Raw genomic sequence first — 26,376 nt, 5'->3', positions numbered from 1 at the left:
AGCCTGGTTTAAAAATATACTTTATATATAATACAGTAGCAACCAACTGCTGTATATTTTAGATAAAGTAAATAGGTTATTCTTCTAGGAGCTGAAAAATAAAAGTTTATTATTCAAAAACTGATTAAAATGAATGTTATAATTGCATTTGATTTTAGTAAATATAACTAGGTTGTGGAGCAGCTGAACACAAAATTAACCCACATAAATTGCCCTAAAGACATTTAAGAAGCCCAACTAAGGCCTGGTGCACACCAAAAAACGCTAGCAGATCCGCAAAATTCTAGCAGATTTTGAAACGCTTTTTCTTATTTTTATGTAGCGTTTCAGCTAGCATTTTGCGGTTTTGGGAAGCGTTTTTGGTGTAGTAGATTTCATGTATTGTTACAGTAAAGCTGTTACTGAACAGCTACTGTAACAAAAAACGCCTGGAAAACCGCTCTGAAGTGCCATTTTTCAGAGCAGTTTGCGTTTTTCCTATACTTAACATTGAGGCAGAAACGCATCCGCAATCCAAAATCTGCAGCAGCCCGGGAGTATGCGTTTCTGCAAAATGCCTCCCGCTCTGGTGTGCACCAGCCCATTGAAATACATTACCCGAGCGGATCCGCACCCACAAGCGGATCGCAAACCGCAGCCGAAACGCTCTGGTGTGCACTAGGCCTTTATGTAAAAAAAAACAACAAAACACACACAAAACAAAAACAAAATAAAGTGCTGTTGAAACAGTTCTCTAGCCTGCATATGATGGGGAGGGGGCCATGGGAAGGGCTGAGGAGGGACAGTCTACAACTTTTTCAACCTTCCTCTAAAACCTTATCTGTGGCTATGCACATGCATTCATTAGAACATTGGTGCAGTGAGAGTTTTTACATTTGTATAATTCCTTATTTGTGACTGTGCACATGCAGTCATTAGAACAATGGTGCAGAGATCAGACTGCTGCTCTGAATCAGGTCATTTAGGTGGCTTCATGCTAGTACTTGCTCACTATCTTGATGCGGTTATTTTCTTATGTTATGGTATGTTAAGCCTCATCTACACGTGTAGATGAGGCGGAGATCCGGCGGCTCGATTAGCCGCCAGATCGCCCCTTCTGCGTCTCCGCACGTGCCCGCCGCGTCCCCGCTCGCCGCGCGTGCGCCGGATTCGATTCCCCGCTCGTCCCCGCCGGCACCGCTTATTTTCCGCTCGATTCCCTGCCAATGTCCCCTCGCGGGGAGCAAGCAGGGAATCGGCGGAAGCAAGATCCGTCCTGTCGGATCTTATGCGGCTCGATTGATAAGGAACATCGCGGCCGCATCTACGCGTGTAGATGCGGCTTAAGGTAAAGGCTTCTCTACTTCATTACGCAAAGACCCCTACCCCACAGGATCACATCACCAGTATTTTCAGTCCTGGCTCCCATAGCCTATTAGAAGGCTTTGTGAGCATTAAGGTAGCCATACACTGGTCGATTTGGCATTAGATCGACCAGCTGACAGATCCCTATCTGATCGAATCTGATCAGAGAGGGATCGTATGGCTGCCTTTACTGCAGCCTGAAACCGATCACAATCTGTTGAGCTGCTCCTGCTGCCTGTCCCCCCCCCCCCCCCGTATACATTACCTGAAGCTGGCTCCGGGTCCTCTTCTCCGCGCTGCACCACGCACCGCATCCCAGCGTACACTGTGTCACTCCGTGACCAGGAAGTTCAAATAGAGCGCCCTCTATTTGAACTTCCTGGTCACTGCAGTGACACAGGAAGTTAATGTACGCTGGGATGGAAGCAGGAACAGAGCGGAGAAGACGCAGAGAAGATGCCCGGGAGCCAGCATCAGGTAATGTATACCTGATCGGATAGGCCGCCGCTAGCGACGCGCTCCCTACCCGCGGGCGTTCGACGGTATTTTTCCGCACGGCGTGATCGACGGACCGATCCGATTTCGGGAGGAAATCGGATCGGTGGGTGCGTTTAGCGCGAACGATTGGCAGCAGATTCGATCCCAGTGATCGAATCTGCTGTCGAAACGGCCGCGAATCGGGCCAGTGTATGGCCAGCTTTAGTCTATGGGAGTCTAAAGAAGTTATGACCTCTGAAATAAATACCTAAGTAGCTGAGGGGGCAGCCACCTGCTGAGGAGGAGGGTTTGCCTAACTTACCTATGGAGAAGAGAGGTGAGGTTGGGTTGCTCAAGGTTTGAGAGCTAATCTCATCACCTTTAGCCCTGGAGTGCTTTTTTTTTTAAAGGACTAGAGAGACATTGGAGCCCTAAAGTTGCATAGATTTGTATGTCTTTTTGGTATACATTATGGTTTGTAAGCATTTTTAACGTGACTCTTTTATAATACTTTGATATTATTGTGAACATATGGCTCAGGTTTATATTATATATGGTATTTATTCATTATTTACAACTCTTCTCAGCTGCAAAAACTGTCTTTGTCTTGTATACATTTAGTTATAATCATTTGGGCCCAAGGAAAATGTACACCTGTTATACAGTATTTATTTGCTAAGATCTTCTTTGTTGTGAGATCCCCTACAAATGCTATCTATTTATTACCCTTAATACAAATTTGCTGCAGGTTTGCTTTATTTTTTCATTCTCCCTTTTGATCTGCAAACATCACTGTTTGGCTTTACTGGTGAAAGTTTTTGGCAAGGAAAACGGTTTGATCGACCTTTCATTACCTGGAAGTCAGGGGGAAATGAGTTGGAGAGCATGATGGAGCATCATTTTCGTATTAGGATCATGTTTTCAGGAATTTGAGATTGAATAAATGTAACTACAGCTACAGCTGAGCTCCAAGAACAAACTAGATTCATACGGGCAACTTGGCACGAAAACATCTCTGAAGCCATGTGAATTTCCTGAGTTTGTTACTAGTTACTAGTATTGGAGGGCAGGATGGCGCCTATGAACTCAATACATATGAAAATGGTCTGTATTTGATTTCTACTCAAAAAAAAGTCAACGAAAATAGAAAATGTGGTTTCAACGGTCTCAGTCACTGTACTGTGTTTTTCTTTTGATGCAGTGCAGCATGATTTGAAACAAATACATCATTGAGTCTTTCTATGTACTGACCATTTTTCTGAATACACCTCTGCTCAGAGCACACAGATGAGCAGCAGTTGTTATATATGTGAAACATGACCTACACTTCCAATGGCACATGTGTGCACTATATTGGACTTATTGCATTTGGATGATTGATTTTTTTTTTTTAACACACCATGTCGCAAATGGCATCTATTTAGAATATTATAACTATGGTCTTTGGAAAATCTGGGAAAGTGGTTGTCTTTCAGCAATCAGGAAAAAAATAACATATCAAAACTATTGTTCATGGTAACACTTCAATAAGTGTATATTTTCATCAGTGCTTTTTTTCTAACTATTAAATAGCTTTTCCTTTCTTGCTATCAATCGCTGGAGTCAATTAGTCTGTATTTTCGTCAGTCAGACAGACAGACAGACAGACAGACAGTCAGTCAGTCAGTAACAGACCTTGAAAATAATAGCTATAAAGAACAGAATCTAGAAACTATGGCACACAACAGTAGCAGGTGAAATAGCAATAGTGTGTGAAGACCAAGTGAGTGAACCGTGTACAGACTACACCATTAGCTTTTGTAAAACTCATAGCTTCAACTTTTTATATTAGTTTCAATGCACTGGAAATGAAGGTTTAACAGTGCCCTAAAACCAGAATGCTGTCATCCAGTTACGTTTGAATACAGTGTACAACTTTTTTGGCATTTATTATAGAGAAGTAACATCGGGAAAATGAAAACCACTTTATTACCTTCAAGTTCTCGAATTTTTCTGCCAGCAGCAGACTTCCTCAGTAAACTCCTCCCTGAGCTAAAGAGGGTTGTTAATTCGTCCAAAGGACTTGTCACTTGACTAACATTTGTTAAACTGGCTGAAAATGCAGAAGGGGATTTAGTCTGCATGGTCCTTGGGATTTTTACTGGAGAAGAAAATGGCAATTTGGTCACTGTGCTAGTGGAAGAGTCAATTGATGTAGGGTTAGATTTGCAAAGAGTTTTCAAGGTTTCTGCATGAAGAGACCTCTTTGCAGAATTAACTAACAAGGCATATGGCGTGTCTGTGGGAAAAGTGAAGTGTGTCGAGGAAGTGAAAGAAGCAGATAATGGTTGAAGTGGGGGTGTAGAAGGTGGAGACATTCTGCTTGTAAAGCTAAAAGCACTTAGTGCTGGTGATGATGGTCGCTCACAGTCTGCTTTTTGATGTTTTGAGCATTGAGGGGAGATGGGACTTGAGCAATCTGGATGTATGGAATAATTAATGTTCGTTTCCAGAACAGGAAGCTTGATAACTTCTAATGGAGTCAAAGGGGACTCATCCGATGCAGGAGAACAAGTAACAGGGGCAGGAGGAAACACCAGCAGAGGAGGTCGATGAGGCAGAAGGTTAGGAAATGGAGCTGGTATGTCATAGGTTTCCTTAGACTGGTTGTCCTCTTTTTTGTTTGCAATGCCGTTGTCAACCAAGTTCATGTTCTGAAGAAATGTTTTAGAGGCACCAGTTTGCACAGTGTTCCTATTAATCTGATCCGGATTGAAATATTTCATTTCTTCATATACCGCTTCCCCTTGTTCTGGGCTGCTGGCTTCTGCAGGATAGTTCTTTTTAGCATTACCAACCATCTCTATATAAACAGGCTCATTTTCATCTTCTTCTTGGGACATGTATACAGACAACATCCCAGGGTGTGGTCCATCTGCTGAGGCTGCCCTTTTTATTGTCCCAATTTCCCGATGACATTTTCTGGCTAGCACACTTAATGATCTTACTTCGCCAAATCTGTGAACAGATATCTCCTCATAGGAACCACTTAGCTTTGTATTGGGACTTCTTTTTGGTTTTGGAGGTGGAATTTTTTTCATTGTGCTGTAATCATCACTATGAGGTCTTGGTCGAGACAGAGCTGAAACAAGAGAAAAGTACCATTATTTAGAAAGAATTCCTTATGTTTACACTCCAAAAAGTACTGGCATTAAATATTTGACTACTCCAATAAGGAAAAATAGATCTTACACACAGGTATAAGGTGCCGAGAAAAAGACTGACTCTTTCTATCCTCCTAAGTGTGGAATTAAATGAAGAGTGAGTACCGCAGTGGAAGGGAAGTCACTTATTAGTCCAGCTGGGTGCAATTTCCTCTCGTCTTCCTCCCATGTGCCGCTTTGTGTGCATTAACGTACAGCTGATTCTTTAAGTCACATGACATAGGGAGCCAGTGGTACGCTAATGCACGCAGACTGGCGTGGGTGAGTAAGATGAGAGGACACGGCACTTGCACTGGACTCGTAAGTTATTTCACTTTCGCTGCGGTGCTCACTCTTCATTTTTTTTCCACGTGGAGGACAGAGAAAGACATCCCCCTATTGGTGGTGGGTGGGAGGTTACTCAGGACACCTCATTTTCTTTTGCTCAAGACTACTTAGTTCTTGTTTTTATTACACATTCCTTTCACATCACATAATTTAAAGGCAAGTTCCTGTTATGCATTTCTCATTCTCCCACGATGCAGGTACATTTTGATTAAAGCTAAAATGAATATAATTCCCTTGTTATGTTATAATTTTATATTAAGCCAATGAGCTGGGCTATCCCTTACAGCAGACTGCCAGACTCCCTTCCATTTTCTTGTGGCAGCCATGCTTCCTGAGGTTAATGTCTAAGCTGACAGGTTGTTACAGTCAGGTGGCACTCAGTGTCATACTCATCACTCCTTGTTCCTGCTCTGGCTATGCCCCCGCTTCTGTATGCACACTTGCAGCTGGCCATGGTCTTATGTGTACGAGAGGAATCGGCGTGGGAGACTTGTGCAGCAGCAGGATCAGCCATATACCAACTGTACCCTGCGCCCAAGTCCCGGCCGTGTTAAATACTATTCCCCTTCCAGGCCGCCATGGATGGTGGGGAATGAAATAATTCGGCTTCCAGCAATTGCTGGAAGCCGAATTATTGCATTTTAAAAGTAGCTTTAGCTCTGTCTTCTGACGGCGCCAAAGTTACTCCCTGTGCGCCCAAGTCTCCTGCGCTGGATTCACTGTGTTTGTGGTCTTATGACTGTGGCTGCTGCCATGGGCACACTTGTGCATTATTGGACTTTACATCTTCATGCATCACCACCTTGCATATACAGGCCACCCTCAAAGCTCACTGGTATGTAGATGCTCTGATAACAGGCAGTAGGGTAACCTTAATTTGCCTACACCCCCTACAGGGAGACACAGACACTGGCCACACTAATGTGGGCGCAGGGCCAGATCAAAGGGTTCATGGCTGCATGTGGAGGCCTTGAGGCATTATTGGCTGCACTCGGGGGTCAGGAAGGTTAATGGCTACAATACTTAATGCAGTACAGCTATTAAACACTCCTGATCTCCAAGTGCAGCTGCTAACTTTGCTGGATTAAAACAATTCCAGTTTAAAAGGGTCATTTATTTGGGTCGACTTATGCTAGGCATACACGGTTAGATTATGCGCTGGTATCGAGCCAGCAGCTCGATGCCGGTGCGTCACCGCTAGTCCGCGCGGATCGATTCCCGCTCGTCGCCGCGGGCGCTTCTTATCAGCGCTTCGTTTTTTTCTATTGTCTGCCCGCGGGGATTGAGCACGGTATCGATCCGCCACAGTGATCGGACAGGTTGGATCTTATCAATCGAGCCATCAGCGGCTCGATTGATAAGAACTATCTAACCGTGTATGCCTAGCATAATACACAAGGTCGACCTATCTTTGAATATATTAGGTAAATTATACTCCTTTTGTGTTTGAATTATTTTATTATTCTTGGGCTCCTTCTAATCTATGTATAAAATCTGTAAATAATTAGTAGGGATAGTAATATAGCTATAGCAGTTACTTTCTGCTCCCATAGGAAAAGCGAAACATTAATATGTTTTACTCGCACATGAAGAATCATTATTAAAGTAGAACGTAACCATTGAGCAGCACACAATGTAAAGTCTTTATGCCACATAAAGTTGCTGAAGAAATCCACTGCTCTGTGTTACTGTGTTTGCCTACCTGGATCAAAGTGTGTAATTAGTTCTTATCAGCAGCTGTGAATAGACTGCAGGAACACTAAAGGTCCGTACACACGCCGGACTTGAGGCAACGACGGGTCCGTCGTCACCTCCCGCTGGGTGGGCGTTCCAGCGACAGTCTGGCGTGTGTACAGTCTGTCGGCAGACTGATACGGCTGTTTCTGAGCGATCCGCCCGGCGGATCACTCAGAAACAGCCGTATCAGTCCGCCAACAGACTGTACACACGCCAGACTGTCGCTGGAACGCCCACCCAGCGGGAGGTGACGACGGACCCGTCGTTGCCTCAAGTCCGGCGTGTGTACGGACCTTATGGCTTGACCCCTTTAGTGCCCCCTTCCCCCATCCCACTCCCCTCTCACAAACTGAAAACAAGTTCAAAACTTCAGATTGTTAGGATTTCCATAAATTTTAATGTAGAAACATTTTTGTCCATAAAGATTATCATGCTGTGGCTAATATTATAGATCAGAGAGTAAATTCTGAGTTCTACTTTATACAAATTAAACTAATTAAATTACAGATCAGAGAGCAACTTCTTAACCCATGCCCTTTCTTAGGGCATTTACTGTATAACCACCTTTAATCAGTGTATACTATACCATAAAGAGCTCTCGGTCTCCCTTCCAAGCCCCTTCTGTCCAATACCTAAATCTAAATTCCCCCCTCCCCTGCCCTTGTGTTTCCTTGAACAACGTACAAAGTCAGTTACAAGCAACAATTATGGCTGCTAAAGTCAGGTACCACAGCAGGAGTTTTGTCTATGGTATTTAATATCAGTTACTGGCAAAAATGACTAATACATCAGATAAGTTAATCCACATTAATGTGTCTTACCATCGCTGTCAATGTCCTGTGCTGCTGCAATAAGACATGCACTAACGGCTTCATAGGAAGCACTCAATCTTGTTGTAGGGTTTCTCTTTGGTTTTGGTGGAGGCTGCTTCCGAGGTGACTGTAGACTGATACTGTCATCCAGACTTAGGACTGTGTGCAGAGACAGAGATCGGCCAGATGTACCATGCACAGAATGTGCCAAGCTACCCACACTTAGGGGAATTGTGATAGAATCCGAATGAAACAAGTTAGGTGTAGAACGATATCCTCCAAAACTGCTTTTCAACAATCTCTTCCCAATTACTTCATTCCTAAAAATGCAAACATGCATGGGGTGTTACATAGGAAAAGTATAGAAATTAAACTGCAAATATTAAAGGAGACACCGTATCATAGTGTATCAGTGAACTTTAATATTTTTTCATTCCTTAAATACTTAATACTTTCTACTGTTTTAGTGCAGCTCATACTGCACCAGTGACTCTTCTCTCCTCTTGTTCTCCCTTTGGCCAAACTCCTGCACCACCAAGAGTGACTCCGTCAAGGTGATCTAGTTTACTGATGACACCACCATCATAGGCCTTGTTGATAAAAGTGGAGAGAAAGCCTATAATAAGGAGATCGACAGGCTCTGTGACTTGTACAAGGTCAACAAGCTTGTCCTCAACTCAGAAAAAGTACCAGCGCTCGCCCATTGGGTACCACTATCTCAAGGGACCTTAGGTGGGAAGAGAAATCCTCTGCAGAAACTGCAGAAAAAAAGCCCAATAATGGCCATTCTTACAGCGTCAACTAAAAATGTTAGGCGTGACTCACACCCTTCTGACCCATTTTTGCCACAATTGAGTCAATTCTGTGCTCCTCTATCATCATGGGCTACACTGGCACCTCCATGAGTGACAAGCACAAGATAGTAATCAGATCCACTGAGAATATTATCGGGACCTCCCTGCTGTCTCTTGATTGTCTCGACTCCACCAGACTGCAATCCAGGGCCGTTAGGATTGCAAATGATCCCTCACACCCCAGCAACCACTCCCTCAAATTACGTAAATCTGGTTGCAGCACCAGAACTTCCAAGATGTCCTGGCCCTAAACTCAGCTCCCTCCCACCCACCCAAATAGCAATCTCTAATGTGTAATCTGCGTTCCCGCCAATGTGCCCCCCCCCCAATATGTAGCTGTGTACTTTATTATGTACCCACTTTTGTACATCTCTGAGGGCTAGTTCACACCACAAAGGCAAATCGTGAATTGAGATTGCAGCTACAAATTTTGAGTCGCAATTTTGCTGTAATCTGCATTGTGATTCCTGTTTCAAGAGAATACGAATCACATCACATTCGCTCCCAAAGCGCTGCATGCAGCACGTTTGCGATTTATGCAAATTGCAAACCCTGCAGTGAGAATAATCCCATAGGCATACATTAGCAACAGCACTTTGCTGATTGCCCGTGATCAGCAAAGTGCTGAAAAGTGCCCAAGTGTGAACCAGCCCTGATATATTTATGTATATTTTACATTATGTACCTACATATGTTCATCTCCGAGCTGTTCGTGCCGCAAAACAATTCCTTGTATGCTACTCTGTACTTGGTAAATAAATATGATTCTGATTCCATAAGTAATTAGCTACACAAAGCAGGAAGCACTGCATCTACATTTCTGGAGTAATCAGGAAGCAGACTCAACCATTTTGCATTTGTCAGGACTGTGGAGTAGCTTTTTTTGACTCTGTAAATAAAACTAAAGTAGAAATAGTGTGATATACAGAACTAAACCGGAGGGATGAGATTACTTTTTCTCAACAAAAGTGGAATTGAATGTTAAATTTACAGTCATTTGCAGATGAGATTGAGGATCTAGGCCTTATTAAGGATCTAGGATGGATCGGAGGATCTAGGCCTAAAAAATACATATACATACTTTGATGCTTATAAAAGTGCAAACTGCATAGACCTGTGCAGACCAATGAGAAGTCATCTTTCAGAGATACAGATTTAGCAAATAAACATTGATTGGGTTCTCTGGGTTGCTGACTGCACTGTGCACACAGCATCCACATTACTTAGCTCATCAAAATCAGTACTAATCATAATACTAGTTCTGTCTAGCTGAGCAGATACTGATTATTTAGGTGAAATCGTTAATCAGGGCTGAAAAGATTTTTACATGACCAACTGAGAAAGCTGATGCATTTTACCCATATATTACCAATTGAACAAACTGATTAGATCAGACGATTGCTAGGAAACTCACTATGGGAGATTTATTAGCTCTGTTGCCCAGTTCCCAGCATTAGCATGACACTAGGGCAGCATACAATAGATTTATTGTCATTGGCAGCTCGATTCATTAATCATCGTCTTCAACAATAGATTGTGGCAGAATAAGAAATGGCCACTACCACTTCTCTTAGGTTCCTCCAGTTTTTGCCATATAATATATTGCACTTGTTCATTTGTCTGTGTCTGTGGTGTCTTAAACTGGCCCTTTCACTTTTTCCCCAGTCAAGAATTGAAGATGTAAAATAAAATAACTTTGTTATTACTACTACTACTGCCGCTATGAAATACTACTTTATATCAATTACTATTATACTACTAAAAGATACTGCTTTCATATCAAAATACTCTCTCACTGTTTAAATTTAGGACTCTGTACATAACATAGTTTAAGTGATCATTTTCCAACTTCCCTTTACCGTTCTCCACTTTGCCTAAAAAGCAGCTCTCTAATTCAGGATAAAAAAAAAGACATGATTTCACCACTAAACAGGTACTAAGTTCTCCAAAGTTTATTTCCCAAGCCAAGCAGTATATTTGTATGTAATGTTGTATTGTTGTTTGAGCCATAGAACATTGTTTGTCTTTTCTTTCATGATATAATTGTTTCTGAAAGAAGAGGCAGTTGTAAAATAATTGATATCCACTAGAACCCATATGCTTGTGCTGTTTGTAAAGATACCTTTCTACAACATCCGACACTGCTTGTAATACATTGCCTTGAGGTGTCATATTGTATAAACTGCCAATAAAGGGACATTTTTGGGAAAACACCATCTAGCATACACATACAGTGAAGTAGCTTGTATTTTTGTTACTTGTAATGTGCCAACTTTATCATTGTAAGGCCTGGCAGATTCCCTGCCTTCAGTTCCATCTCTATTCCCAATCTCCTCTGCAAGCTTTACCTTGTGTGACGCGCCCCCGTTCAGTCGAGGGATCACAAGTGCATCGTCCCAGCACTCGATTACCCAGGCTTTCAATTGAGCAAGGTATAGAGACTAATGGAAGGAAGACAGAGATACTACCAGAACCCACTAGGCAAAGACAGGCAATACTGGGTAATATCAGAAAGAAGCTTGGAATACACTGTGTAGGAGCCAACTCAGATTACAGCAGGAGTAGATAGACACAAAACAACAGTACTGGACAAGACAGGAAGGAGCATTTTCAATAGCAACTGTAGCTATTGTAATGTCCACTCGGTAGGACTAGAAGGCGCATCCACCAGTCACAACCGCATCAATGGTGTCATCCAGACAGACAAAGCTAGAAGGAGCATTACCAACAGACACTGTAGCAACTGTAACATCCACACGGCAGGACAATCACAACCACAGTGATGGCGACATACAGACAGGTAAGACTAGAAGGCGCATTGCCAAAAAGGATTTGTATGGCTTTAATTCCTTATCAGTGAGGGACGCTGGGTTCCGATTGGAGAAAAAACATCAGTTGCATAGCTGAATATTAACTCTTTCAGGCAGAGAAAGAAGAAAAGCAACACAGCATACATACACATGTCTATCTCATGTCGCAGTTAAGGTTCATTGAAGTGGTCTATTTCATGTTTTGTTCTTAACTAGCCCTATATTTTTTGTAATTTTAGGATAATTTGATGTTTCAATCTTAACCTATTTACCTGTTTGGAATGTCTTCCTTATCACAAGCTGGTCCTGATGTGCTGGTATTAGCCTCTGGGTCAGGGTGAGGTCTGTCTTTCTCCTGAGCGATATCACATGCATTTTGGATAATTAAAGAATGGTAGGCTTGCTGTCCCATATTCTCCACAGAGAGAAGAAAGTCTTCAATGCATATAACTTCATTTTGTTGGATCTTCATTTTCTGTTGCAAATGCTGACGAGCTAAAAACCTCCTTACAGCTAATATAAAAAGAAAAGAAGAGCTAAATAAAAAAGTAATAGCTTATCGTGTCCTTTTAATATGTCGGCAACTGGCCAGCTTCTGCTACTTCGATGTTTTGGCCATCAGCAGTTTCACATAGATTCGCTGACTTCACAGGGGACAAAAAACATTGAAACTGATTTGAACTGACAGCTATCATCATCTGAGATATTGTCATAAAGATATCTAGCAAAAAAGTAGCTTCCATTGTATATTGGTACGATAGGAATAAACATTGAACATTGTGTTATAATAACTGTGTTTATCTCAAACTTTCTATAGCAAATCTGCATTACTATAATTTTTATGCATTTATATAGCACTGACATCTTCAGCAGTGCTCTATAGGGTAATTTTGCGTGAAAACGGCCATGTTAGCACTCTTTTGCGAATCAAGCCCCATAAGACAGTTTTGCAGTGATCTAGAGTGTATTTACAAATTGCACTTCAATACACCTGCATACACACATCACCATCCCATATCATTCATGATATGGGATGGTGATGCAAGCATGCAGGTGTATTGAAGTGCAATTTGTAAAAACATTTTAGATCATGGCAAAACTGTCTCATAGTGTTTATTTAGGCTAGAATTGACTTTTCTAGGCATGGAAAGAGGAATTGTATAGTATATATTGTAAGCCAAGTTTGGGGGAGAAGCAACTAACTAATCAGCAGGGCTGGGTTCAAGTAACAATTGGGCCCTAGGGCAAAATAAGCCTGGGGGCCCCCAACAGACACCCCCCAACCAAAAATTGTCATCAGAGGCTCTTTGTTGTAGCCAAATTTCCCTCCTGAGCCCCTGCGCTGGCTGTTGACCCTCCCCCAATCACCTCCCAACTTAACCTCTGCAGACTCCCTGGGGAGCAACAGTTAAGATGAGGAAGGCACACCTTGGGGGCCCCTACAGGCCCTGGGGCAATTGCCCATTTTTTCCTATGGAAGCTCCGGCCCTGCTAATCAGTATGTTTTTGGAATGTGGGAGAAAACCAGACACCCTGAAGGAAATGTATGAAAACACAGGGAGAATATCCAAACTCCATACATAAAGTTTACTGGCCCAGATTTAATCATCCTTTGCACTGTAGCCACTGGAACTTGAAAACATTTAGAAATGGCCTTGTAGCCCTTTCCTGACTGCTCACAAGCAGCCACAATGCCCAGCCACAGGTCCTTTGTCTTAGCCATGACTGTCCACAAACCAACTGAAGAGTGCTGCTGTTTTTAACCTGTTGAGTTGATTAAAACAGCTGTTCTAATTAATCAGGGTAATTAGGATGCTTTAGAACAGCTTGGACTATTTGGAATGTTATAGAACTTCGGATTTCCCCACAGACTGTGACAGTTTGTGAAGGGTATGAATAATTTTGGACTGGACACTTTTTGCTCAAATGTAAATAAAAGCTGAGAAATGTTTTTTTCCACAATAATGCCTCTTGTACATCGTCTTATTATCTTTTGGGAGACACCTAAGCCATTTCCTGTCAAAAAAGTACTTGCTGGTTGAATAAAAGTAACTTTAAGTCAAAATTAATCAGTTTAAATACATACAAATTAATCTGTTTAAATACAATGGGAAAATTGAACCAAGCAAACTCCCATAAAAGCAAGGCAGGACCAGGGTACAACATGACATATGGTGATTAAATGACAACTGTAGTCCTGGTATACTATACCAGTTGCCTGGCAGCCCTGCTGATCTATTTGCCTGCAGTGGGGTCTGAATCACACCAGAAACAAACAAGCAGCTAATCTTGTCAGATCTGACAATAATGTCAGAGACACCTGATCTGCTGGATGCTTGTTCAGGGTCTATGGCTAAAAGTATTAGAGGCAGATGATCAGCAGGATACAGCCAGGCAACTGGTATTATTTAAAAAGAAATAAAATATGGCAGCGTCCATATACCTCTCACTACAGTTATCCTTTAAGTACATATCAATCTATGACTATCATGTGCCATACTGGAAAAATTCCAGAGGCATAGTTTAATAATTGGTGAGCTTCAAGCCATGGGTTCCCAATTTTCATACCCCTTTCTCAAGGAAAAAAATGACATTAGGGTAGCCTATTATGGCCCAGCATTCACTCCCGCCATGTGTGTTGTCCATGCAATTTACAAGAAATGCATTATGGGTTACTGCAATGTTGAATTTTTTTTCCCCTTTGAGTAAGGTGTCCAGAGTGAACCAAAAATGTTGACTAATGTTTTAATAGTAATAAATATTTAAAACGGTTGTTTTGCGAATGAGGAAAAAAATAAAAAAGTGTTTTATGCATAAACTATTAAACATCCTTGTAAAATAGTGTAAAAAGTTTTTTTTTAAAAATGAATGGTTTCATCTATACAACATGTAATGTAAACAGTGACGGATGACAGACTGGGAGGCTAATCCATTTGTTAGGGGTGTTTTCTTTTTACTTTATTTCCCAACCATAACTCCTGCCTACCTAGTTTTCAGTGGTATAATCCACTGCTGGCAGGAATCGCCATTATAGCTGTAACAGCTGAGCTCGCTGAGCTCCTAAGTATGTGTTTACAGTGTTGCTAGGCTACCAGATGGCCTGTGCAGAGAGTCGTTTGTGCAAAGAGTCATAAGCTGCTGGGAGAATCAGCTAGAATCAGTCCCATCTACACCATATGATTCTTTTTCAGATTCAATTCAATTTGATTTGATTCATTGATTTGATTTGATTCAATCTGACATGTCTGATTCATGATTCGATTCAATTCAATTTCGTCACTCTCCAACCTTTGAAATCTTTAAATGCTCCCTCAAAACTCACTTTTTCTGACAAGCATACACTCAAACTTAGGCTATTCCCCTTGAACCTCTCAAGTTTTTCTCCTTACTACATAACCTAACCACGCACTGCGCCTTTATGTATACTGCATACTTCACCACCTCTTCTTTTCCTCCCATTCCTTCAGATTGTAAGCTTGCAAGGGTAGGTCTCTCTCACCCTTTTGTGTCTTGGAATTTGTTGTTCATTTCACTCTGTTATACATTTTATTCATCATGTTACATCTGTCATTGTAACCACCAGTTCTGTTTTTTGTATCAATGTCTATATTTGATGTATATCATTGTCGGTATCATTATGTACCCCTTGTTGTTTTCCTACTTTATACATGTTGGCGCTTCATACATCAATGATAATAATATTATATGAGTATGACCACAGTGGCTATAGCCCAATTCTCTTCATGCCACCTGACCTGTCTTGCCTCTGTGTAAAATAGAGGATCAAGTGTAGCCAGGTAGGATGGGGAGACCGGCTACTGTCAGTATCCATACCTGGAAGCTCATCCACAGCAGGTCTCAACAAATCTCAGCAGCCTAGTTTATTAAGATGAGTCCTGCAAACAGGATGATAGAGACAGGGTCGGCCCGCCCATGAGGCGAGGTGAAACGTTTGCCTCAGGTGGCACTTCTGGGGGGGGGGGGGGGGGGCGGCACCTGCCTGTCCGTGGGTGTGGAGGGCCGCCCGAGCTGGAGGGGATAGCGGGCAGGAAGGGGGTATTGGGCCTAGCGGCGGGGAGGGGGGTCGGACCCCCCCTCCCTCGCCTGGGTCCCCCGTCCTCCGCTCCCCTCCAGCTTGTTACGTCACTGGCTGCAGCTATAAGAGGCAACGGGCGGGGATCACTCACCTCTTCCTCGTTCCAGCGTGCGCTCCACTGACGTCACTTCCTGCGGCGTAGCAGGAAGTGACGTCAGTGGAGCGCAGGCTGGAACGAGGAAGAGGTGAGTGATCCCCGCCCATTGCCTCTTATAGCTGCAGCCAGCCAGCGTCGTAACAAGCTGGAGGGGAGCGGAGGACGGGGGACCCAGGCGAGGGAGGGGGGGTCCGACCCCCCTCCCCGCTGCTAGGCCCAATACCCCCTTCCTGCCCGCTATCCCCTCCAGCTCGGGCTGCGGCGATTTCTTTAAAGTTTGCCTCAGGTGGCAAATGGTCTAGGGCTGGGCCTGGATAGAGAATATAACCTTATCCTGATTTTGTTTTGAGTTGTTTCCTTTATAAAGCCACTTTGAAATCTCGGGCCAGTTAATGCAGGGCAGTATGCAATTAGCCTCCATGGAACACAGTAAGCAAAGCAGCATGCAATTATATATTGAGTAGGTTACACCTTCTTTTTTACAACTATACATTAATACTACATACTGTGGATGAACTTGCGTATTATTAATGTTAACCTAACTGATATATTATAATGTATTTTTGCTGCTCAGAGAAAAATAGCACCAGAATAGAGATACAAGTCTTACTCTGGTACATCAAAATTATGGTATAGCATTGCCCTCCAATGTGCGCAAGCTTTTCATTTTACCTAATTAAAGCAGTAGATACGCTGAATGTTATAGAGGAAGCCTTTACAAACCAAGCCTTTACAAACCACAGCTTTTCCTTATCCCTGGAGATTTATTTTACAATTCTAGGAAATATAGGAATCCTGGGATGTATATGATTATTTCTTTAAAGGAATGCTGTTTCAAACACATAACAGGAAATCCCTATTATTTATTTTGGTAAATGGTTTACTGGGGGGAAAATTAATTACATCTGCCTCGTGGTTCTATATTGCAATAAAAGATATGGCTGTGTGGAATGGTTGTCATGGAAACTATCTACCAAAACACTTCTGTGCAAACTGTGAATAACACACGAAAAGATGCCTTTATAAAATGCAACTACATTTGTGCTGTGCATCTAGCATCTATTAAGGTTACTAACACTTTGATATATTGTTCAATGAATGCTGGAACAAAAAAAAATGCTTTAAACACTTGTTCAAAATAATGCTGTTTCTATAGTTCAATGTAAATCAAGGGTTTTAGTACTGTAACACATACTTCTAGCAATTATATGCATGAAACAAGCCATTCAGTGTTCTGAACATGGAGTATGAAAAACTATCTTACCTTTCTGACACAGTATAATTTTTCTCTGTAGCTGAACACACATGTCATTAAGCTGATCAGCTTGCCAGTATTTCAGAAAAACCTTACGGGCTCCAATCTGCAACAAAATATGAGTCACCTTTCAATTGCTTTGTGTTAAATTTCATCTTTTACTTATGTTATGCTGCACATTAATCAATACGACCAGGCAGGGCCGGTTCTATACATTTTGCTGCCTGAGGCAAAATTGTAAGGATGCGCCCCCCCCCCCCATAGGCAGTATAATTGCCCCCAGTATAGGTAGCCTGGAGGGGGTAGCAGCCAGGAAGGGGGGCACTGACACTGCGCTAATAGCTGGAGGGGAAACACAGACCGGGGGGACTCAGGTGAGGCAGAGGGGGTCCGACACCCCTCCCCACTGCTGTGCCCGCTGCTCCCACTTCCTGGCTGCTACCCCCTCCAGCTTTGTGCTAACCCCCACGGCCAGGAGGGCGCCGCCCCTCTCTCCCGCCATCTGACGAAGCTGCCTTAGCCGCCTCATGGGCGGCCCGGGGCTGCGACCAGGGCCAGATTTCAGGATTGGACACCAGCCTGGGTCTAGGGCAGCTGCTACCCAAATGGGTGGCTGGACATGGAAGAGGGTGACTACACATGAAAACAGGCTTTAACATGGAAAAGGGAGGCTGTAAATAAAGAGCAATACATGGAAGAAGGGAGCTAATGCTCAAAGGAGCTGCACATGAACAAGAGGGGCTGCTGTATATTGATGTTACACATAGAAGAGGAAGCTTCACATGCCATGAGATGGGGCTGCTGAGAGGAGGCTGAACATGGAATGGGAGCTGCTTTATATACAGTAGATGTTACACATCGAAGAGGCGGTTGAACATGGAAGGTGAAGGGCGCTAAGAGAAGCCACAATAAATTTTGCCTAATGGTGGCAAATGGCTGCTAATTGCACAAGAGGGTTTGCATCAATGCAGTGCCTAAAGCTAGGTACCCACAGAAGAATGGATCGGGAGATCTGCACCGAAGAATAATCATTCTCAGATCCATCTTTAATGATTGTGGAATGCGAAAATGGATGGGACACAAATGAGCATTTAAATGATCGTGCACATTTTTGCTATAGTCCATTGACTTTAGCGGAGGTCTTAACGATTGTCCATGACAGTCATGCACAACATGTAATCGGCCATTTAGTAGCATAAAAGCCAGTCATGCATGTCCATGCACGATTGACTCTATGCTACTGAGCATGCGCAGACCATACTCACACAGGCACAGTTCGGCAGTGTTTGTACATTGAGGGGAGCACTGCCGCAGTGGCCGGTGGGGTCAAGGATGTCCTTGGAAGCCTCTGGAGATTACTAATTCTAGTCTATTAGTCCTTGACAAATCAGCCCATTCAAATAATACACATATTACATGTAAATATATATATATATATATATATATATATATATATATATATATATATATATAATGTTGCATTTCATTAAGAAATAAAACAAAATACAAAAAATGCCATATTAACCTTCCAAATATTCCAGCACAGTGATGGAATAATCATTTTTAGCAACAGAATTACATATTTTTAAAGAAGCCCTAGAAATATTTTCTTTAACCACTTGAGGACCTAGGGCTTTCTACCCCTTAAGGACCGGCCCTTTTTTTCCATTCAGACCACTGCAGCTTTCACGGTTTATTGCTCGCTCATACAACCTACCACCTAAATGAATTTTGGCTCCTTTTCTTGTCACTAATACAGCTTTCTTTTGGGGCTATTTGATTGCTCCTGCGATTTTTACTTTTTATTATATTCATCAAAAAAGACATGAATTTTGGCAAAAAAAATGATTTTTTTAACTTTCTGTGCTGACATTTTTCAAATAAAGTAAAATTTCTGTATACATGCAGCGCGAAAAATGTGGACAAACATGTTTTTGATAAAAAAAAACCCCATTCAGTGTATATTTATTGGTTTGGGTAAAAGTTATAGCGTTTACAAACTATGGTGCAAAAAGTGAATTTTCCCATTTTCAAGCATCTCTGACTTTTCTGACCCCCTGTCATGTTTCATAAGGGGCTAGAATTCCAGGATAGTATAAATACCCCCCAAATGACCCCATTTTGGAAAGAAGACATCCCAAAGTATTCACTGAGAGGCATAGTGAGTTCATAGAAGATATTATTTTTTGTCACAAGTAAGCGGAAAATGACACTTTGTGAGAAAAAAAAAAAAAAAAAAAGTTTCCATTTCTTCTAACTTGCGACAAAAAAAAATAAAATCTGCCACGGACTCACCATGCCCCTCTCTGAATACCTTGAAGGGTCTACTTTCCAAAATGGGATCATTTGTGGGGTGTGTTTACTGTCCTGACATTTTGGGGGGTGCTAAATTGTAAGCACCCCTGTAAAGCCTAAAGGTGCTCATTGGACTTTGGACCCCTTAGCGCAGTTAGGCTGCAAAAAAGTGCCACACATGTGGTATTGCCGTACTCAGGAGAAGTAGTATAATGTGTTTTGGGGTGTATTTTTACACATACCCATGCTGAGTGGGAGAAATATCTCTGTAAATGACAATTTGTTAATTTTTTTTACACACAATTGTCCATTTACAGAGATATTTCTCCCACTCAGCATGGGTATGTGTAAAAATACACCACAAAACACATTATACTACTTCTCCTGAGTACGGCGATACCACATGTGTGGCACTTTTTTGCACCCTAACTGCGCTAAAGGGCCCAAAGTCCAATGAGTACCTTTAGGATTTCACAGGTCATTTTGAGAAATTTCGTTTCAAGACTACTCCTCACGGTTTAGGGCCCCTAAAATGCCAGGGCAGTATAGGAACCCCACAAATGACCCCATTTTAGAAAGAAGACACCCCAAGGTATTCCGTTAGTAGTATGGCGAGTTCATAGAAGATTTTATTTTTTGTCACAAGTTAGCGGAAAATGACACTTTGTGAAAAAACACAATTAAAATCAATTTCCGCTAACTTTTGACAAAAAATAAAATCTTCTATGAACTCACCATACTCCTAACGGAATACCTTGGGGTGTCTTCTTTCTAAAATGGGGTCATTAGTGGGGTTCCTATACTGCCCTGGCATTTTAGGGGCCCTAAACCGTGAGGAGTAGTCTTGAAACGAAATTTCTCAAAATGACCTGTGAAATCCTAAAGGTACTCATTGGACTTTGGGCCCTTTAGCGCAGTTAGGGTGCAAAAAAGTGCCACACATGTGGTATCGCCATACTCGGGAGAAGTAGTACAATGTGTTTTGAGGTGTATTTTTACACATACCCATGCTGGGTGGGAGAAATACCTCTGTAAATGGACAATTGTGTGTAAAAAAATCAAAAGATTGTCATTTACAGAGGTATTTCTCCCACCCAGCATGGGTATGTGTAAAAATACACCCCAAAACACATTGTACTACTTCTCCCGAGTACGGCGATACCACATGTGTGGCACTTTTTTGCACCCTAACTGCACTAAGGGGCATAAAGTCCAATGAGTACCTTTAGGATTTCACAGGTCATTTTTGTTTCAAGACTACTCCTCACGGTTTAGGGCCCCTAAAATGCCAGGGCAGTATAGGAACCCCACTAATGACCCCATTTTAGAAAGAAGACACCCCAAGGTATTCCGTTAGGAGTATGGTGAGTTCATAGAAGTTTTTATTTTTTTGTCACAAGTTAGCGGAAATTGATTTTAATAATTTTTTTTCACAAAGTGTCATTTTCCGCTAACTTGTGACAAAAAATAAAATCTTCTATGAACTCACAATACTCCGTACGGAATACCTTTGGGTGTCTTCTTTCTAGAATGGGGTCATTTGTGGGGTTCCTATACTGCCCTGGCATTTTAGGGGCCCTAAACCGTGAGGAGTAGTCTTGAAACCAAATGTCGCAAAATGACCTGTGAAATCCTAAAGGTACTCATTGGACTTTGGGCCCCTTAGCGTACTTAGGGTGTAAAAAAGTGCCACACATGTGGTACCGCTGTACTCAGGAGAAGTAGTATAATGCGTTTTGGGGTGTATTTTTACACATACCCATGCTAAGTGGGAGAAATATCTCTGTAAATGACAATTGTTTGATTTTTTTACACACAATTGTCCATTTACATAGAAATTTCTCCCACCCAGCATGGGTATGTGTAAAAATACACCCCAAAACACATTATACTACTTTTCCTGAGTACGGCGGTACCACATGTGTGACACTTTTTTGCAGCCTAGGTGCGCTAAGGGGCCCAACGTCCTATTCACAGGTCATTTTGAAGCATTTGTTTTCTAGACTACTCCTCGCGGTTTAGGGCCCCTAAAATGCCAGGGCAGTATAGGAACCCCACAAGTGACCCCATTTTAGAAAGAAGACACCCCAAGGTATTCCGTTAGGTGTATGGCGAGTTCATAGAAGATTTTATTTTTTGTCACAAGTTAGTGAAAAATGACACTTTGTGAAAAAAAACCAATAAAAATTAATTTCCGCTAACTTTTGACAAAAAATAAAATCTTCTATGAACTCGTCATACACCTAACAGAATACCTTGGGGTGTCTTTTTTTTCTAAAATGGGGTCACTTGTGGGGTTCCTATACCGCCCTGGCATTTTACAGGCCCAAAACCGTGAGTAGTCTGGAAACCAAATGTCTCAAAATGACTGTTCAGGGGTATAAGCATCTGCAAATTTTGATGACAGGTGGTCTATGAGAGGGCGAATTTTGTGGAACCGGTCATAAGCAGGGTGGCCTTTTAGATGACAGGTTGTATTGGGCCTGATCTGATGGATAGGAGTGCTAGGGGGGTGACAGGAGGTGATTGATGGGTGTCTCAGGGGGTGGTTAGAGGGGAAAATAGATGCAATCAATGCACTGGGGAGGTGATCGGAAGGGGGTCTGAGGGTTTGGCCGAGTGATCAGGAGCCCACACGGGGCAAATTGGGGCCTGATCTGATGGGTAGGTGTGCTAGGGGGTGACAGGAGGTGATTGATGGGTGTCTCAAGGTGTGATTAGAGGGGGGAATAGATGCAAGCAATGCACTGGCGAGGTGATCAGGGCTGGGGTCTGAGGGCATTCTGAGGGTGTGGGCGGGTGATTGAGTGCCCTAGGGGCAGATAGGGGTCTAATCTGATAGGTAGCAGTGACAGGGGGTGATTGATGGGTAATTAGTGGGTGTTTAGGGTAGAGAATAGATGGAAACACTGCGCTTGGGTGGTGATCTGATGTCGGATCTGCGGGCGATCTATTGGTGTGGGTGGGTGATCAGTTTGCCCGCAAGGGGCAGGTTAGGGGCTGATTGATGGGTGGCAGTGACAGCGGGTGATTGATGGGTGGCAGTGACAGGGGGTGATTGATGGGTGGCAGTGACAGGGGGTGATTGATGGGTGATTGATAGGTGATTGACAGGTAATCAGTGGGTTATTACAGGGGAGAACAGATGTAAATATTGCACTGGCGAATTGATAAGGGGGGGGGGTCTGAGGGCAATCTGAGCGTGTAGGCGGGCGATTGGGTGCCCGCAAGGGGCAGATTAGGGTCTGATCTGATGGGTAACAGTGACAGGTGGTGATAGGGGGTGATTGATGGGTGATTGATGGGTAATTAGTGGGTGTTTAGAGGAGAGAATAGATAGAAACACTGCGCTTGGGTGGTGATCTGATGTCGGATCTGCGGGCGATCTATTGGTGTGGGTGGGTGATCAGTTTGCCCGCAAGGGGCAGGTTAGGGGCTGATTGTTGGGTGGCAGTGACCGGGGGTGATTGATGGGTGATAGGTGATTGGCAGGTGATTGACAGGTGATCAGTGGGTTATTACAGGGAAGGACAGATGTAAATATTGCACTAGCGAATTGATAAGGGGGGGTCTGAGGGCAATCTGAGAGTGTAGGCGGGCGATTGGGTGCCCGCAAGGGGCAGATTAGGGTCTGATCTGATGGGTAACAGTGACAGGTGGTGATAGGGGGTGATTGATGGGTAATTAGTGGGTGTTTAGAGGAGAGAATAGATGGAAACACTGCGCTTGGGTGGTGATCTGATGTCGGATCTGCGGGCGATCTATTGGTGTGGGTGGGTGATCAGATTGCCCGCAAGGGGCAGGTTAGGGGCTGATTGTTGGGTGGCAGTGACAGGGGGTGATTGATGGGTGATAGGTGATTGGCAGGTGATTGACAGGTGATCAGTGGGTTATTACAGGGAAGGACAGATGTAATTAATGCACTGGCGAATTGATAAGGGGGGGGGGTCAGAGGGCAATCTGAGCGTGTGGGCGGGTGATTGGGTGCCCGCAAGGGGCAGATTAGGGTCTGATCTGATAGGTAAAAGTGACAGGTGGTGATAGGGGGTGATTGATGGGTGATTGATGGGTAATTAGTGGGTGTTTAGAGAAGATAACAGATGTAAACGATACATTTGGGAGGTAATCTGACGGCGGGTTTGCGGGCGATCTAATGGTGTGGGTGGGTGATCAGATTGCCCGCAAGGGGCAGGTTAGGGGCTGATTGATGGGTGGCAGTGACAGGGGGTGATTGATGGGTGATAGGTGATTGGCAGGTGATTGACAGGTGATCAGTGGGTTATTACAGGGAAGAACAGATGTAATTAATGCACTGGCGAATTGATAAGGGGGGGTCTGAGGGCAATCTGAGCGTGTAGGCGGGTGATTGGGTGCCCGCAAGGGGCAGATTAGGGTCTGATCTGATAGGTAACAGTGACAGGTGGTGATAGGGGGTGATTGATGGGTGATTGATGGGTAATTAGTGGGTGTTTAGAGGAGAGAATAGATGTAAACAATGGATTTGGGAGGTGATCTGATGTCGGATCTGTGGGCGATCTATTGGTGTGGGGGGGTGATCAGATTGCCCGCAAGGGGCAGGTTAGGGGCTGATTGATGGGTGGCAGTGACAGGGGGTGATTGACGGGTGATTGACGGGTGATTGACGGGTGATTGACAGGTGATTGACAGGTGATCAGGGGGATAGATGCATACAGTAAACAGGGGGGGGTGGTCTGGGGGGGGGGGTCTGGGGAGAATCTGAGGGGTGGGGGGTGATCAGGAGGGGGCAGGGAGCAGGGGGGGGGATAAAAAAAAAATAGCGTTGACAGATAGTGACAGGGAGTGATTGATGGGTGATTAGGGGGGTGATTGGGTGCAAACAGGGGTCTGGGGGGTGGGCAGGGGGGGGGTCTGATGGGTGCTGTGGGCGATCTGGGGCAGGGGGGGGAGAAATCAGTGTGCTTGGGTGCAGACTAGGGTGGCTGCAGCCTGCCCTGGTGGTCCCTCGGACACTGGGATCACCAGGGCAGGAGGCAGCCTGTATAATACACTTTGTAAACATTACAAAGTGTATTATACACTTTGTATGCGGCGATCGCGGGGTTAACATCCCGCCGGCGCTTCCGTATAGCCGGCGGGATGTTGCGGCGAGCGAGCGGTGACAGGCGCCGGCGGAGGATCGCGTCACGGATGACGCGATCGCTCCGCCCATGCCCTTAAATGGACCGCCGCCTCTGTGGGTGAGCCGGTCCTTAAGGGCTCCACTTCCCGGCCGCCTCTGTGCGTTAGGCGGTCGGGAAGTGGTTAAAGAACCCTATTGCCAAATTATTTATATTCCAAAAGATATTGCCTAGATGTTCGCAGATTATTATAAACAGGTTTACAGTGTCTCCCAAAACATTAAGAGACTTCAGGAAAATATTAGATGAAGCAAAGCTTCATAAATTAACAACAGCAAAATATAACATCTAAATAAAACTACAAGAACATTGGATATCATTCTCATTAAACAGAAAATCACTAGCTGGCACACATATGTCACCTATTATAAGGCTTTCAGGGAATAACTACTTTGTCACTTGACAACACAATTGAAAGTCTTTCTTTAGGTCATACCAGTTCCTCATTCCATTTGACATCAATAGATCTCGGTAATCCCCAAAAAAAAAAAGGAACTCTCTGGTAACTAACAGACATAGACTAAACTCTACTGGGTTCAGAGTATAAGATGATCACAAAGATTTTCTTACAAACAATGAATATACTCTTTCTTTAACAGTGTTCACGTATCAGGTGGGGGTTTGCTAAAAGAAAAGTACCCATTGTACAAGCGAGCTAATGGATTTCTTCATGCAAAGCCATTGCCCTCAGTAACCTTTTTTCTTATGCTCTGGAAAGGCATTAGACTGTGAGCCCCCCTGAGAAAAAGTATTTGTCATGAATTGTTCAACTTTAACTGTAAGGGCACTTCAAAAATGCCCTCCACTATAAATAGGCATTATAATTATAATACTAATAATTATTAATATGTATTTCTGAGCACTGGCACAGTGTGCTAAAAACTTTAGTGAGTGTGTAATTTTTTTAAACCTATAAAAATGATCCCTTCCGTATTATACATCATACTGTTCAGATAAATTTATGCAGAAACATTTTCTCTTAACCACTCTTGGACCAATTCTAGAGAACACTTGTTTTGGTGCAGTTACAAAAGCTTTTCTTGAAGGAGACATCTTGTGTAGCTTAATTTATCCAATTGGACACTTAGAGATTAGGTCTAGCAAAAGTTTTAGATCAGTATGATACCATTACAATACTCTACTGCCACATTGAAACCTAAACTTGGTGTTTATTACTAGCTGTAGTTTGCTGCTAATTTCTCTCTAGCGGAAGCAACCCACAGCCCCCCAATCATATGTATGGCATATGTAAATAAAAGACTCCAAGGAGCACAAGGGTCAGCAGATATGACTGCTTAGGTTCTCCAACAACAACAAAACATTGTATAAAGTGCTTTTCTCCCATAGGATCCTGCTCCAAAACAAACTGATTTATTTCACAAAAACTATTAAAAAAAAAAATCAGAAATGTATACACTGGCTAATAGCTTAAAACTGAAAAAAAATGAAAAAAATATTGTAGCTGTGGAGATTAATTTAAGTCAGGGAAACTTGTTACTGGCATTCATTTTTGGCACCTGATACTTGGTGCTGTTGTAAGAAATATATGCATTTCTGCTGTTAGTCTAGCTACATTGTGAATATAAAGTGATTTATAAGCAATTTACATGCAGTTTTCAGTGTAAAGATTCCCACTGGCCAGCACTGAGCCTTTCCTGGAAAGCCTGACCACTACAGAGCCATACTAATAAGTACACAGCACCTGGCCAAGGTCAGAAAGGCAATAGCAGATTGTTTTTGAAGAAGGCATAACTTGTATGTAGACTTTACCTGCCATCCCTGCTGTTTGCACTGCTCAAGAACATGGCGACATTTTTCTTCCGGTGATGCTTTGTGCTTCTCTTTCATTAAAATTTCTGTCAAATGCTTATACCTATATTTCAAGAGAAGAGATACAATTGAAAGGTAAA

General features: G+C 43.1%; 1 protein-coding gene across 4 annotated transcripts in view; it reads right to left on the bottom strand.

Moving 5' to 3' along the window:
* MYO16 (myosin XVI) overlaps positions 1–26,376 on the bottom strand; it is a 490,337-nt gene that overhangs the window by 52,926 nt on the left and 411,035 nt on the right. For all 4 annotated transcript variants that reach the window (XM_068268029.1, XM_068268033.1, XM_068268031.1 and 1 more), the window contains exons 28-32: positions 26,237–26,339; positions 17,022–17,118; positions 11,837–12,077; positions 7,910–8,220; positions 3,794–4,942 (exon numbers count right to left, since the gene is read on the bottom strand). In XM_068268029.1, the coding sequence (XP_068124130.1) occupies positions 3,794–4,942; positions 7,910–8,220; positions 11,837–12,077; positions 17,022–17,118; positions 26,237–26,339 (1,901 nt within the window). The remainder of the gene's footprint in view (positions 1–3,793; positions 4,943–7,909; positions 8,221–11,836; positions 12,078–17,021; positions 17,119–26,236; positions 26,340–26,376) is intronic.

Source organism: Hyperolius riggenbachi, chromosome 2 (assembly GCF_040937935.1).
Source record: "Hyperolius riggenbachi isolate aHypRig1 chromosome 2, aHypRig1.pri, whole genome shotgun sequence".
NCBI lineage: Eukaryota > Metazoa > Chordata > Amphibia > Anura > Hyperoliidae > Hyperolius > Hyperolius riggenbachi.
This window is presented reverse-complemented; position numbering and strand designations above follow the sequence as displayed.